Raw genomic sequence first — 17,404 nt, forward strand, 5'->3', positions numbered from 1 at the left:
AGACTTGACTCCTGACTGACTGTGCTCTCTGTCTCTCCTCACTACTCTGACTGAACTGACTGTTGGCACTCCAACCGTCACTTCTCCTCAGCTCCTGGTCAGGTGGTGGTTACTCCTCCAATTACATCCCAGCTTACAATACAATAAGAGAACAGGTGTGATTGGCTGATGGAAAGAAATCACATTAAACAATTAACTCCTGCTTTACCAGTCAGGATCTACCGTTGCAGTGTTCCCCATGTTGTGTAGTGACCTGCTGTGGGGTTGATCAGACTCCACACAGGTTGCAAGCTATATATTGTGACGTATTCGCAGCAACCCCTCTGCCTTGTATCGGCAGGGGTGTTGCAAATACATTTTCAACAATAGGGAATAGCAACCCCAAAATGGTATCTCTGCAAAATGCATCTCCTCCTGCAAAAAGAATGCCATCACGTGACTCCACTAATGGAAAAACAAAAATTTTATAGCCTACAAAACGGACCAATGAGGAAACTAAAATCCACTAAGTTCTATTGGACTTAACTGGCAGCTGCAGGGAGCTCCCTAACCTTCTGCGCCTCGCTGTCAGCCCATACAACAAGTAATGTCCACATGTCTCTGTACTATCTGTATTCTGGAAAAATTGCATAACAGATTTTAAGATGGGTTTTCTCTTTTATATTTTGGAAATGTGTACATTTTAGTGCTAAATGAACATATTGTGGCAGATTTATCAAGCTGTCTGAAAATCAGAATATTTCTAGTTGCCCATGGCAACCAATCACAGCTCCCCTTTAAAATATTCATGAGCACTGGTAAAATGAAAGCTGAGCTGTGATTGGTTGCCATGGACAACTAGAAATATTCTGACTTTCAGACAGCTAGATAAATCTGCCCCATTATCCACATTATTGGACCATTCTAAATTTCAACTCCATTTTGTTTTAATTACTATACAGCACTCACAAGGTTGAAAGTGTTCTTTAAACCAGTTTCTAGTAATTCGGGGGGTGTACTTTTAAAATTGGTGGAGTTCATAGGGGAAATCTAGTCATTTAGATTTCAAACTCATTTAAAACAAATGGACCCAAAAATTTCAATTTAGAAATTTTATGAAAAAATTAAAATCTCTGTTTAAATTATTAAAACACAAGGAGATATGGTAAATGTTAGTAAGTAACTCATTTCAATGGTAAAACTATCCGACTCAAAAGCAGATAATTTCAAATTTTGAAGATGACGAATTTCTCAAAAAAGTTTTTTATAAATAAAAACATATCAACCAAAATTTACCACTTGAAGTACGATGTGTCATGAAAAAACAATCCATTTTGGTAAGTTAATGTGTTCAAAAGTTATAACCATATCAAGTGACACATGCCAGATTACAAAAAAAGAGGCCGAGCCTTATGGTTCAAACTGGTTTCGTCCTGATGGGGTTAAAGAGGTTAACTGTTCAATCTGATCTGTGCTCCAGTTTTACATATGTTTATATAGAAAAAGTGTATGGTGATTATAATTACTGGCAAACGTAATAACAAATCTCCTTCTTGTATCTCTGTAGGAATGTGATAGTATTCCAGCCACCTAAATGACTTTGATATGGAGGATATATAATTTGCAAGTCCTAACCTTAAAGCAAGAAGCAAAAATCATGAAGACGTTTTCCAGCCTTCAACTGGTTGTTTTGGCCTTAATTTCCAAAGGAGTTTTACTTTCTTCAAGTGACCACAACTTTGTGAGGAAAGAGATCAAATTTGAAGGTGATCTTGTTTTAGGAGGTTTATTTCCAATAAAAGAAAAGGGCACAGGATTAGAAGAATGTGGAAGGATTAATGAGGATCGGGGCATACAGCGTCTGGAAGCCATGTTGTTTGCAATTGATCATATTAATCGAGACAGTACACTTCTTCCTGGAGTAAAATTAGGTGTTCATATTTTGGACACTTGTTCAAGGGACACCTATGCACTAGAACAATCGCTGGAGTTTGTTAGGGCATCATTGACAAAAGTGGATGAGGCAGAATACGTGTGTCCAGATGGTTCACTTGCCATCCAAGGGAACAGCCCATTACTTATTGCAGGAGTGATTGGTGGTTCATACAGCAGTGTGTCCATACAGGTAAGCAAATCATATACTTATCTACTCAAGGCAATTCAATGCTTTGAACATAATAAATGTATAATATATTTTAAAACTACATTTAAAAAATGAACTTCAACTGGAGAAAAACCTTTTGAATTTTTAACAAATATTTAAATAAAAAATGAGTGGGTCTATTCTAATGGTAATATATGTACCTATATACAGGCCTTGTACAACAAAGTACACAAAATAAATGTATAAATACCATAATATGGAAAACACAAAATTTTTATTGAACAAAATAATAATACACATATGATCACTGCAATAAAAACAACCCATAAAATCAATCCCTGGTGGACTAGAAGTACACCGCCAATCCTGTACAATCACATTGTAAACCACAGTCAGTCAATTCATTACAAGTGTAAACATAAGGTTTCAATGTAACACACAAGTCAATCAATATAATATATTACAAGTGTAAACGAGGGGTTATAACGTAAACCTAATCTAAATAACATGGAACCTGGTAGGAGGTCATATAAACCAAACAAGACAAAATAAAGTGCATCGTGCAAAGTAGCTATATATACCAACCAGGCTGCATACTGAACAGGAGATGTGGCGCTGTACCAGACAACCCCGACGCACGTTTCGCCGTCGCTTCCACAGGGGTCGAAACGTGCGTCGGGGTTGTCTGGTACAGCGCCACATCTCCTGTTCAGTATGCAGCCTGGTTGGTATATATAGCTACTTTGCACGATGCACTTTATTTTGTCTTGTTTGGTTTATATGACCTCCTACCAGGTTCCATGTTATTTAGATTAGGTTTACGTTATAACACCTCGTTTACACTTGTAATATATTATATTGATTGACTTGTGTGTTACATTGAAACCTTATGTTTACACTTGTAATGAATTGACTGACTGTGGTTTACAATGTGATTGTACAGGATTGGCGGTGTACTTCTAGTCCACCAGGGATTGATTTTATGGGTTGTTTTTATTGCAGTGATCATATGTGTATTATTATTTTGTTCAATAAAAATTTTGTGTTTTCCATATTATGGTATTTATACATTTATTTTGTGTACTTTGTTGTACAAGGCCTGTATATAGGTACATATAGTTGGTGTTCATAGCAGTCCTTGCTTACCACACATTTTCTGGATAATTGGTATTGATTATTCTAATGGTAAGTTCCACAGACTTCTTTTGAATGAAAATTTTGCTATGTCAAAATTGACCTGTTAATACCATAAATTCCAGACTTGTAGGGTTCATTTAATATTATAGTTTCAGTTCACGACTGAAAGTCAGCCAAACAAGTATTTATAGGAAAATGATTGGCTTATTATCGGTCGATCACATCTTTTATACCACACACAAAAATAGGTTTTGGTCATGTAAAATAGCCCAACTTAATATTTAGCCCTAATGGACATGATACAGATTGCAGACATCTTAGATTTAAAGGGGTATCGACGAAGACAAGATTCTTAAATGTACTCAGGGTAACAAAATAACACATTCTCTAATTCACTGCTATTAACAAGAATACAGTATTTCACAGATGTAAGCCAAACCTGTCTCTATCAGTCCTGGTATATACAATTTCAGTTGCCCTTAGACACGACCCTGTATGATGGCCATGGAGCTGAGTTTCTCTCTCTTTACTGCCTGCAATCTAGCCCCGCCACCTGCAGTCCAGGACAGAGCTCTCACTGACACAGACACTCACTCACTTCCTGCCAGCAAGCAACACATCAGGAGAACAGAGAAGCTGCAAGCTATAGGCAGATAAGTTCTTTTTCTGGGGAGGGAGAACAGATATGTAGCTGAGCTGACAGTGTGTAATAGGCATATCATGGATCTCTTTATCTCTAATCTGTCTCATCTCTCTTTCTATGTGTCAGATACTAGTACAATGTTCAAAAGTTAAATCAAAGTGTAGATAAACCTGTACCCTGGTAATCTAACCATATTTTCAGCTCACATAATTAGATGGATCATAAAGTTTCTGCTAAAAGAGTTCCTCTCCACATTCTGGAATCTTACACTGACCATCACTGAGTGATAGGAGCTAATACAACAATAAAACTGAGTAAAGGGGATTGAGATTGTACTCATAGATCCAGGTACACTGACTGTCGGAATCTTCTTATATTTGTTACCCATGACCTCCTTCATTCTAAAATCAACTTTTACAATGATGATAATGAGTCAGAAGGTTACTGGGGGCATTACCAGGGCCCTTCTGTTCTCTAGCTTCCCAGGTAACTACACTGTAAATAGCGCTTCCCTCTCCCACTGTTTGCTGAAACATCCATCATTCAGAGGGAGGGTTGAAGTTCTGAGGGAGCAGAGGAGTAGAGTGAGACACTGTAACAGCCTGTGAAGCTACAGCACTGGTAATGCCCCCACAACCCTTCTGGCTCATTATCATAATTAAAAATTTTGATTTAGAAAGAAAGAGACTATGGATAACAAATATAAAAATATAAATACAATCACGGTTCCTGGATCTATGAGTGCCCCTGGTTTATCATGCTTCATTTTGATGGTAAATTTCCATTAAATGCAAACGAAATATAAGGGTTTCATATTCCTTAAAACAACAGTGGATGAAGCTGTCTCTATATGCAGAAAAAAATATTTTTCCTAAGACTTATACATTCTAAATGAAAGAGGCAAATGTCAAGAAATCTTAGTGTACGATACATACAAGCTGACAAGACTTTTCCATGAAATGGGACAGAGTGACACATTTCATGATATATTCTAAGAATGTGTATCATCACTTCATCTTAAGCCTGTCATGTAAAAAAGATAGATATCAAGACACACACAACCCTGTATGAGAAAGCAGGCACCTTAGAAATTGAAAATCTGTGGTTCATTTGACAGACCTCTAACATCTTAGAAGTTACAAGAAAATCCAGAATTTTCTGAATCTATAAAAATCTTGATAAATCAATAGAAAGGTTAAATGCATTTGAATTGGGTCATCAACTTTTTAGATGAATTCAAAAGTCTATTTGTAGTTTTATAAAATGGATATATCCAATGTGTTACATAGTGCCATATACAGAACACCTTCACTCACAAAAATATAGCTGCAAAAATGTAGAAGCAGTTTTATTCAATTTGTAATAGACCAGTTGCTTGTGAGAAGATTAACAATTTGAGCTTTGTTGCTGCATGTACACTGTGAAAAGATATTTCTCAACAGAACCAAGTTTACTCTAGGGAGAGCTCACTGTAGTTAGTTCTATCTAGGCTAATTGCTTTCAATGCTAGCTATAGTATTCAGTATGTATCTTTGTCCAGCACAAATGAATTTAACAAATTTAAAAGAACATTGGGGGTAAATGTATCATTAGGCGGCTCCTTACTACAGTTCTCTGTCTTTGAAACTCCACTGCCATCAGATTCATTAAAGTGGCTTTTGCCCTTCATAAATCTGTTGGCAGTGTCTTATGCTATGTGGGTTGTTTGCGACAGTAGCTAAAAAAGACTCAATGGAGAGGTGTTCTTGACTTTTCTTTGGTTGCAAAAGTTTAGGTTAAAAACAGGTTCATACTCAATTTTCCTGAGCCAAATAACCCATACAACCTATAAATACACCAAAGTAAGAATAAACAGATGCATATACCCCAGTATTATTTAAAAAAAAACACTACTGCCGTTTCATGCAGTCTATTTAGCTAAAGTAGAGGATCCAACTGTAGGGAGAAACAAAACACATTTCCCATTCATACAAACACATTTTGTGTGAAAACAGATGAAAGAAATATTTAGAATAAGTTCTTAGAGTTAGATGTCATCGAAGGACAAAGCTAAAATATGTTTCTAATTGAGGTGGATCCCTACAGATTAAAGACCTAGAGCTTGAAAAATGACAACACTTAGAGAAAATCTTTCAGGGAATGCAAAGCTTGATGAACTTTGTGCTCCCTGAGTACACAGAACCATTTTCACTTCAATTAAGTTAAGTTCAAGTAATTGACATGTTGAGACACATGCAGCTAGCAATTCCTTAGCCACCAGATACAGATACACAGAAATCATGCCCATGACATTGAGTTAATTTTGAGTGTAAGACAAAACTGAAGGACTGCAGATAAATCATGTAAAGATCCTGCAACCCCTTTTAAATACCAATGTTACCTTCAGATCAGTTAATTTAACATAAGTGTCTACATATTTAAGAAATGTATTACTGATCATTTATACCCATGCATAGAAAAGCAGACCAATCTTTTACACAAAGAATGGTCTAGTTACACAAACTAGAAACCTTTATTTGTCTGGAGCAGGGGCGTACCTAGGAGAATCTGGGCCCCATAGCAGACTTCTGAATGGGGCTCTCCCTTCGCCAAACAGTCTTCTTATCCCGGGGTGGAGGAGGACACATATCTGTTTAAGTGACTGAAGACCACATGGGGGAAGCAGACAGCAGGAAGCTAGAGATGAAAGATTCCTAGTCCATCTGTCTCCTCCCCCCAACATTTCTTATCTGAGTTCCCAACTCAGCTGTGTATTGTAGATGATTTCACTGTTATATACATATTCTGATGTACAATGTGCTGCACAATATGTATTTAAAGGTGAAAATTTGCCATTCTTTAGTGTGTCAGGTTGGATGTTGTGGCCCCCTGACACTGTGGGACCAAGAGCAACCGCTATGGCTGCTACCACAGTAGCTAGACCCCTGGTCTGGAGCAATAGCTTACGCTTTCAAATAATTGCAATTCACAATGGAGGGCATAGAGGGGCTTGTAGGGGATCATTCCCAGCAGTGGAGTGCTTCTGCAGAAACACTATAGCCTGTGAAAGTTAAGGCAGGGCCTGGCATGGAACTGTACACCAGCCAGCCTTCAGGAGACTTCATAAGGCAGGTAGGGCAGTGGGGCGGGGCTTATATTTTATACTGGAGCACAAACCATTGGTATATGGTAAATGTCCCCCAATGAATGTTTTTGGATTAATATGTAGTACATTTCTGTCTTGGTTTGAGTAATATGTACTATTATCCCATGCACTACATTTATTAAGTGTGTTATAAACATTCTACATTATTTTTAGCTTTGGTGAAAGTGTGACATCAAGTTGGAGGGGTAAATCTTAACTGATATGTAGCATATGTACATTGGTTCACATTACTGAATGGTTTCCATTTTTCTAATCTGAATTTATTTTGCTTTTTTTTCACTTCCTTTTTACTGGCCAAATTCTTCAACCATTAAAATAGCCTCCACCAAAATTCCAGTCCACATAGAGAAGGTATAAATTAGAGACTGAAAGAACTGAGTAAGACTGAATTGGAATGCATATTTGATTATTAAAGGTCACAACACTAAGGATAAAAATGTTAGTGTTTCTTAGAATTCTGCAACTAGCATCCACCGCCCCACCAATGTACATGAATTGCTGGGCTGCCATGGTGTTACAATAATTTTTTTGTGGTAAACTACATGTTCAGTGGCGTAACAATAGCCATATCAGCTGTAATGGCTACTACAGGGCCCGAGCACAGGGGTTCCTGCAATGGATGGGCAGTCGGTCTAAGTATAAATTATTAAGTTGTTTCCTGCCTCTGGCAGGAAGCCAAAAAACTGATTTAATGAGCGTCTGAATTATACTTTGTTAATTATCATCATTAACAAAGTATAATTCGGCTTCCCATCCACTCCCGGCTGGTCCTTCTACCTCCCCTGACTTCTTCTGAAGAAGCACGTGCCTCACATCTGGCCTGTCCACCCTCTCCTATGCTGCCTCCTTCCTGACCCCGCCAGCATGTCCCGACCGAGTGACATCCAGCTGAAGATGGGTGAGTATAATTACTACACATGTAAATGCATGTATATGTTTTTGTATATATATATATATATATATATATATATGCTGTATATATGTGTATATCTGTGTATATATGCTGTATATCTATCTGTGTTTATGTGTTGTATATACTGGATGTATGTGTATATATGCTGTATATCTGTGTGTATGTGTTGTATATACTGGATGTGTGTGTATATATGCTGTATATCTATGCGTATGCGTATGTATATATACTGGATGCATGTGTATATAAAATATTTAAATAATTACATTTATATTAAATAGCCTGCCCCGGCCCTAAGTAATTTCCTAAACCCGGATAACCCCTTTAAACAGGTTTTTAAAATGTATGCTATCTTCAAAAGATGCAAAAACTTATGAACTATATGAATTATTGTAGAAATCAATAAAAACTTATTAATGTAACCAATAAAACGACACAACAAAAAATTAAAACCATTTTGCTCTAAAGACAAGTCCATTCTATAGACCTAGTCAAATATATTATCTGACCTTCTTATTTGATAGAATTTCAATTTCCTATAAATGTTATTCATCTGTAAAAATTCCTCATGGCATTTAGTGTTAATAAGTTTTGTGGAATCCATGCATATTCCTACTTGAATTGAGTTTCACAAGTTAGAAATAGTCAGGAAACTATTGATAAAACTTACATATTATCACAAGATATGTTTCATTTGGTGAAATGACAAAGAAAATCTAGGCACAATGGGGGGATTAACAATGTGTCTCAGGTTCCGCCAGTCTCTAACTAAAAAACACTAGTCTTTTGCTGTGCCAGATTTATCACTGTGATGGTGAATTGTGGTGCAACATAAGACTGTCGGCTCCTACTTTAGACCTTCTTTCAGTTGGTCTAAACTGTGCGGCAGAATCTGGGTGCACAGACGTTTTCCCACAAGCAACACCCCTTTCTCGAGAGGCCAATCTCCCCTTAATTGTACAAGTCGGGAATGTGCCAAGAAAAGGTCTAAAAGCCTTTATAACTGTGATGCAAGGCATTTAAGACAGTGTTTTTGGCACAAAACAAGAATCAAAACATCTATACCAATAATGTAACAGTTCTAGTAATCTACCTTATACACCTGAAGCATATGTATTATGTCTTGAATCTATTTTGAAGGCAGATTTTTCCTACCTTTAAAATTGCAGTCATCATTTATTTAGATGATTTCTGCAGAGCTTACATTCTTATTTTCCTATTTCAAACACATATAGATACATAATAAACAACTTAGATAAAAGAAGGTCACCTAACAAAATGTTTGGTGATACAATTGCTTGGCACTTTGGCACCATACTGACCAGTGTCTAGATAAACTAGTTTTAAATTCCCTATTAGGAAATTATGAATTAAAAGAGACAGTCAGGTCCCCAGTTCAAGACCCTTATGTATCTGAAAGTATCTGCATTGTATATGTATCCCCAAAGCATACCGTATATCTTCTGTATTCAGCCTATTGTCTCAAACCATTTTTTATGTGTTACCAATGTACTATTATATCAATACAAAGAGTCAGGAAATATAGTAAAGTATTTTACTAATACTACAACAAAAATCATTTGTAAAATTGAAGCAGAAGTGATGTTAAGCCAACAACTAGTAATGTGCTACTGTTGTAACTGTGGTAATTCTGTGTTTCAAATAAAGATTTGTGTAACTGGTTCATGTGGGTTTGGTCCTTAGTAAATTTGCAACTTTTTAAAACAAAGGTTGCCAAAAAAGTCTCCAAAAGGTGCCATCAGCTAATTTCTACGCCTGATCAGGAGTAGTCGTAGATTTGTGGCAAAATTCTAAATCTGGATTTAGATGATAACTCAGGAACACTGCAGAAAACTAGACAATGGCAAACCTTGAAGGAAGGAAAAAAAAGAAAAGCAAGCAAAAAGTTTGATCAATGTGCCCCTAAGAATATTAACCAAAGAATGTAGACCCTAGTAGCTTGCAAATTGAGCATTCTTCTACTAGACCTCTGGAACCGTTTATTGGGCTAGTAACTAATAAACTGAACAGGCCCCTGTGAGTGAAAGAGTTAATTTCATGCAGCTATCTCCAAGTACCATGCTGTATCTTAATGAATTGTTCTGGTGTCACTGCTGTATAGTCACCAAGTATTTCTGTAATCAATTTATATGCACATTGGGGGACGGCTTGTGTTGTTTTTGAGATGGGAAAACATTAAAATAACAAAGCATATGTTAATAGAAATCTGCATTCACCCAGGAACTGAAATACAAAAAAAATGACAATTAACAAGCTCAGAATAGCCCAGAGGTGTTACTGCTTGTTTAATATCCTTTCCCTTTATTTGCTTTATAATGAAGAAATGACACTTATTGTCAAAGAAGAAATGTATTCTACAGAGGTGCAAGGAAATGATGCATTTTTTTGTTGAGTGAAAGGGACTTTATGAACTGTGGAAGTATCTTTTGGCAGAATAATGTTGGATACATTTTTCAGATCCATATCAGTCCGACTGGTAAATAAAACAGTTCATCCCCATCAAATTTTGATGTGGGGGGATATCATGGGAATTGAATTAGATATGTCTGTAGTCCTGCATATTTAGTCACCAAGATCAGCAATAATAGCAATAAACCTCCAGCCACTATGGGGACTGTGGACAACAGACGAAGCAGCAGAGCATACGTGATGCATACTGATCTGACTTAAATATTTTATCCAAATGAAAATAATCATTTATTCATGTCAGTAGGTGAAAATGAAATAGCACACAGCGATCGTCAAATGTTTATTCTGTGACAAAGTATACTTAAATGATTTGTCCCCCTATTCAGATTTTCGTCAAATATAATCCTAAGGTCCTTTACACCATACAAGTTGGGCAACTTATCAAATCAACCTGACTTCTATCGGGTCCCTTTGGGTTTACATAGGTAGTTCTGTTTCATCTGATGGAAGGAAAGCAATCCTATATGCTATGCCCAAGTAATATACCATCATCTGCCACAGTGTAGTGCAGAAGGCAGGAAGGAAGAGGTAGCAGGTATGGTTGAAGTGCTTTGGGGGGCTTGATGCCAGAACTCAGAGGGACTCTAGCAATGCCCCCCCCTAAAGCACTTCAGCCACCTTTACATAAATATAATACTTTGTAGAGGTAAATTTAAGTGGTACATTTCCTATAAGGTAAACTTAGTCTGGTTGCTACCAGCCAGCATGAAACAGATATGCCATAGCATTGTGGCTCCAGTATAAGTTTATAATGCCTTGTTTATGTATCATAATTAAAGGATACATAATATTTTCAGTACAGTTCAGTATAAATGTAACCGAAAAAATCAGGTAAAATGCAAAAAAGAAAATACAAAATTTTATACAAAATCTCTATATAATGTATTTTAAAATCTATTTAAAATATATACATATGTCATTCCTAAAGTCTGATTTTATATCTACAGGTGGCTAATTTGCTGAGACTTTTCCATATTCCTCAAATAAGTTATGCTTCCACCAGTGCCAAACTTAGTGACAAGTCACGCTATGACTACTTTGCAAGAACAGTACCACCAGACTTCTATCAGGCAAAAGCAATGGCGGAAATCCTACGTTACTTTAATTGGACATATGTGTCTACTGTTGCTTCTGAAGGAGACTATGGGGAGACAGGAATCGAAGCCTTTGAGCAAGAGGCAAGACTGAGAAACATTTGCATTGCCACTTCGGAAAAGGTTGGGAGATCAAACATGAAAAAGTCCTATGACAATGCGATCAAAGAACTTTTACAAAAGCCCAATGCAAAAGTTGTTGTCCTATTTATGCGCAGTGATGATACCAGAGAACTTTTAGCAGCGGCAAACAGATTTAATGCTTCATTTACATGGATTGCAAGCGATGGGTGGGGTGCTCAAGAAAGTATTGTAAAAGGCAATGAGCACATAGCATATGGGGCAATTACTCTAGAACTGGCTTCACATCCTCTAAAAGAATTTGATAGGTATTTTAAAAGCCTTAATCCCAGCAACAATCATCGAAATCCTTGGTTTAAGGATTTCTGGCAACAAAAATTTCAATGTAGTCTCCATAATAAAACAGAAAAATCATGTGACAAGCGTCTAAATATCAACAGCTCTAACTATGAGCAGGAATCAAAAATCATGTTTGTGGTGAATGCTGTGTATGCCATGGCACACGCTCTGCATCAAATGCAACGGTCTCTTTGCTCAAATACCACCCAACTATGCGATGCCATGAAAACTGTAGACGGTAAGAGGCTCTACAAGGATTTTTTGCTGAAAGTTAACTTTACAGGTAAGCCTTTAAGGACAAGTCTTATTTTATTTAATGTGCACTAATTAAACAAGCAATTGGAATTAATGAGTTTTAACTGTTTGAATTTCTTATTTTCCATCTGCTTAAGAAATCCATACTACGGGCAGAAGGGAACCAATGTATAAACTATGAGATGGCTAGAAAAAAAAACATTACATAGAACCATAAACCGAGTGATCAGAAAGTACAGATGCTGCTCTACATAATTAGATGCTAAGAGTTTGGATGTTAATTTAAATTCCCTCTAATTTGTTTTGAATGTAAATGTCTTTATAAAAGGAATAAGAAACAGTAAACAAGTTACGAAAAAGCATTGTCTTCTACCCCAGGCAGCAAGAAATAAAACAATGGGACATGATCCTCATGTTAGGATAAATCGACTGCTGTCTTATTTTATTGTTTCTAAGGTCATATTCTGTAACATTTTGAGTACTAAAATGACCTTCAGATGTTTTAGCATTTGTGGTTTTATTTATTACCCAAATATTTAACATTACATGGCTTCTGTTGTTACTTTGTTTCTATACAATCAGGCAGTTAGCAAAAGCGTAACAGAAAATTGTTCTTTCCACATACCATGAGAAATAAAAGCCAATTCCTCCATCCATCTGCTCTGGCCTCATAAAATGGAATTAAAGGGCAATGCTCGAAATGTAAAATTTTCAGCTTATTTATTTGTTTGTGGGAAGAAAAGAGAGGCTTCTTTTAAAATACTTTTGAACGTGAAATTACGGAAATGTCCCATTGGCCAATGTTATTCATAAGCTCTTCAAGTCTGGAGATATTTAATTTGATAAAATTGAATTCCCATTGGACAGCAGATTACTAGTCATATTACAGATCTTATATTTGAAATTGCCTACTTACTGCTGGTAAAAAAGAAACTCTTTAATGGTTTAATCTCTATGTACATACACTGGCCAATAAGTGTTACAATCTTTCGGAAACTAGCGATTCATAAAGTTATGGGCCTTTCTAAACAGACCTTGAGAAATCTAGGAAGAATGTAACACTCTATTTAGTGAAAACATGAGTCACTATTTTTACTGCTAAATGTTTTTCTATATGTAAAGTGTACATGAAGTGACAAGTCATCGAGAAATATGTGTAGGAGTTACTGAGTGGGTTTGATAACATCTTCATATCCCGTCATAGAAATGTAAACAAATGTGTTACTGTGACAAATTTGTTACTGAACTCACTGAATGTAGAATTTAAAATGAAATAATTATCCACATGAAAAATTATGTCATTTCACCACATATAAGTTATTCAGCATTCCATGGCACAAAACTCTACAGGGATTTAAAATGTTATAGTTAAAGAGGATTTTCTGGATTAAAATATGTTTAAAATATGGCTCCAGGGGCAAGTAAATAATAAAGAGCTTATATTAACCTTCTTCAGTGCTATCATTCAGCCACTGTGCCACCTGTTACTGTCAACATCTGTTTGTATACAGAGGCCAGCATTGCCAAGGCATCGACAATTGCGTGCCTGCTACAACATAACATAGCAACCAGCCTTTGTATAGAAATGGCTGACAGTAGTGGCCACCACATTGGGTGAAGGGAAGTACCGGAGACGAGTACGAGCTCTTTATTATTTTCTTACCCCCAAAAACTGTATATAAATGTTTTTTAATCCCAAACAGCTGCTTTTAGGAAAGGTACACTTTTTCCTTCCACATGGTGACTTTTCACATTGCAGTTTCAATATATGGTGGGTCAGCTTATGGCTTGTCAAGTTTTCATTTTTATGATTTTATCAGAGCCAGGAAGCATGGTTTGTATTTCCTGACCCAGCCGTGGTTCCCAAATGGACTTGTGGTCAATTTTAAACTGTACGAAATTGTAACTCTAATACTTATTGCTGCATTATTGTACAAGGGCTGGTTAGAGAAATATTGCAGACACATGTACTGCATTTCTTGGTCTTGGTTTAGCCATGTGAATAAAAAGTAAGCTTTTATGTTTACTTCCAGTGGACACACACGTGCACGGCTCATTAATATCATAGAGAGTAATCAGAGCTGAGTCATATAACGAGCTGTGCACCTGTGTGACCATGGTCAGATTTCTATCCACTGGAAATAAACAATGATTAATGATCAAACATGACATCAACCATCATAGTGCAACCTACCATCTGACCCGTTTCAGGTGCACACCCTTTCTCAGTAAACACCCTCATAGGACTACTGGAACAATCCAGTGCTATATATTTGTCCTATTTTTACCTAGGACTCTTTCCATATCCATTTGGTGTAAATGCACAACACTTTCTTTTAATTTTAAAATCATACACTTTTGCAAAACTAGTGTGAAAAAGTACACAATAAAACATAGATTTACTCCATTACTTGTGTCATTTTAGAGAGAAAAAAGCAGAGACTAAGTAAAACAAAAATGATAGATGAGATTAAAAATCTGCAGAAAAGGATCGACAGCTGGAGAAGGGAAATCATTAAACAGCACAGATCACGCATGCAGAACTAATTAGGAACTAACACTACATTTGCATTACATACGATCCATACAACTTTTAATTATTTTCAAATCCTGCATAGTTAGGGCAGAAGGTGACATCTTTTGTTTCACTTCTTACATCAAACAGCTCCCACAATTGGGAAATGTACACTAGAATGTGGCTCAGTGCATGGTTGATATGATGATGGTTGGCTTATCTAATAACTGGTTCAGGTGAATCTCAATGGTTAGTCAATGTAACATCTTTTGTATGCATCATTACGATATTACTGAATAATATCTACTCCATAATTCCATGACACAGAATTGCCTCTTCTCATACCAATTCTAATTGTATGAATAAGTTGAAAAAGCAACTGATCTATCGATTGGTCTATGTCTTTCCCAAGTAAAGAACTTTTAAATCCTTTTTAATTTCAACCTCATGGGGGTTTGGCTAAAATATGCCTGTAATAGTGCTGTTAGGAAGCAAACAACAAGATGGAAAAGGAAGGACAGACATGGACAGTAAACCCTTAAGCTAGATTCACCCAGCTGTACCTACCTCCTTACCTATCCTACCCAAAACACTGAGTGACAACTGGTTGACGTTCCAATCTTGTGCCAAGAAGGGAACTTAGAGACAAAAAAGGAGCAAAAAAATGTCAGGCAAATGCAGGTTAAGAGGACAATGCAGTAAAGAATCAATAGAACAGACTGTGCCATCAGATCCAGGACCAGGAGGCCATCAAGAATGTGGTCCATTTCCTGCTACACTACATTAAATACTCAGCAGTGAGGGACACTCACTTCAGGAGATGCTGAGACCTCCTCCCGCACTTCAGCTACATGGAGGAGGGAACAAAGATCTCTATCCTGCTAGAGGAAGAGGAGACCACAATGGACATAGCACACAATTTGTCACTGCCTGCCATGGGCTCAGAGTCTTGTGATATACCATGGACTGATATAACCTCCCACAACTCAGCACCACATGCCCTCACATCACTCTGTAGCCCATGTCCCCAATCCCTAACTCTGTCTCCCACAATCCCATTTCATTTCAGAATGCGTTGACAATGCAATTTTTTATTTCGTCCTGCCAGTAGAGTTTCTTTGATTTGATTTGATTTGACAAACTGATGACCAGAAGACAAAAAGGGTCAGAGGATCAAAGAATATGGAACTTCAGAAAATTCTAGCTCCAAAGAGGACTAATAGCAAGCACTGATAAGTGAGCAGACAATCCTCTTCTGAGATATCAAAGTCCCTGTCCAACAAGTGATCAGACTGGTACCCTGACACCTAGACAAACCAGACAAGAAGAGAAGGAATGTGAGTAGAAGAGGTATCTGTCCATCACAGCTAGCTTTACTGTCTGCATCCCAGACCAAAGTCAGCAGTAGACACACAGGTGTGGTGAAAATTAATTAAGATTGCCAAGAATGAAGTAAGGCAGAGTTCAGATGAATGCAAGACACAATGCAAACTAAGTACAAAGTCAGTCAGAAGTGCATCTTCTGCTATACTTTATGGGCAGAGAATGGCACTGAAGGCTGTACCGGTGCAGATGCTACTATTTCATTACTGATGGTAATATCCCTGCTGATTAAATACAAGTACTGTGTAATTAATATGGACTAATTGCACAAAACCTTAAACTGGATTTGTTTGGCTTGAATTATCCCATAACAAGCGATAACTAAGAAGACGTTTAATACATGAGTTGCTGTATATGTTTGGTGAATTACAAAAAGTGAAAAAAAGTTGAAAGAAAGTTGCTTGGACTTTATTAATAAATGATTGCTACTGAGGCCAGGAGATTATGTATGTCATACAATTTATGGCCACATCATTCATGTCAATGGTGGCACTACTGGGCCCCCATTGGGAGTTGGCCAGGGAGTTGGTGCAAACCCCAGAGAATTCCTGTTGTACCTTTAATATTAGTGACCAGTCCTAAGATCATGGGTGGGCATTTCATTTTCCCATGGGTCCACATACAAAATTGGAACGATTTTAGAGGTCCAGACTAATGTACTCAACTCAGTTCTAACCACATACTAATAAACTGTATTCAGTATATGATCTATTCCTATTGAACTTCAATTTATGACAACTGCCAAAATATAAAAGCATCAGGTATAGAGAAATAAAGGAACTAGATATAGAATTGTGGCATAAAATGAACTATTTTATGCTTTGAAAAAAGTTTTCGTTTTCTTTACAAAAGCAATAACAACAGGTCACCAAGGGAAATATTTTTCAAGCCTAAGGGTGTAGATCACTATAAAAGAATTCTCATGAATATAGGAAATCAATAGAGAGAGTTTCCTGTATCCGATATACATTAGCTTCCAGTCTGCCATAACATGCAAGTATTGCTAGACTAGAACACCCTGGAGAAGGTAATATTAATTAAAGCATTAATTATGGTAATTATTAAAGCTAAAGCATTGTTTTGCATAGACCCAATTGAAACCAGTATAACAGAGCCGATATCTGGTCTTACACTGTTTGGTGTAACTAATACAAACATTATTTGTGAATTTTAATTAAATTAATGACTTCATGAACTATTTTTGAAGCTAAAAATGGCAATAAAATGAACAGTATGGCATTAACATGGGCTTAGCACATGAAACATGAAGTATAAAATCATTAGATGTGTAGGCCCTATGTTAGGCACTATACCTATAGGCACAAT

The 17,404-nt window shown here is 36.8% G+C and overlaps 1 protein-coding gene across 5 annotated transcripts in view; it reads left to right on the forward strand.

Moving 5' to 3' along the window:
* Positions 1 to 17,404, forward strand: part of GRM3 (glutamate metabotropic receptor 3) — a 200,373-nt gene that overhangs the window by 131,005 nt on the left and 51,964 nt on the right. For all 5 annotated transcript variants that reach the window (XM_072147288.1, XM_072147287.1, XM_072147289.1 and 2 more), the window contains 2 exons: positions 1,547 to 2,104; positions 11,359 to 12,208. In XM_072147288.1, the coding sequence (XP_072003389.1) occupies positions 1,574 to 2,104; positions 11,359 to 12,208 (1,381 nt within the window). In that variant the 5' untranslated portion in view covers positions 1,547 to 1,573. The remainder of the gene's footprint in view (positions 1 to 1,546; positions 2,105 to 11,358; positions 12,209 to 17,404) is intronic.

The sequence above is a fragment of the Engystomops pustulosus genome, chromosome 4 (genome assembly GCF_040894005.1).
Source record: "Engystomops pustulosus chromosome 4, aEngPut4.maternal, whole genome shotgun sequence".
Taxonomy (NCBI): Eukaryota; Metazoa; Chordata; class Amphibia; order Anura; family Leptodactylidae; genus Engystomops; species Engystomops pustulosus.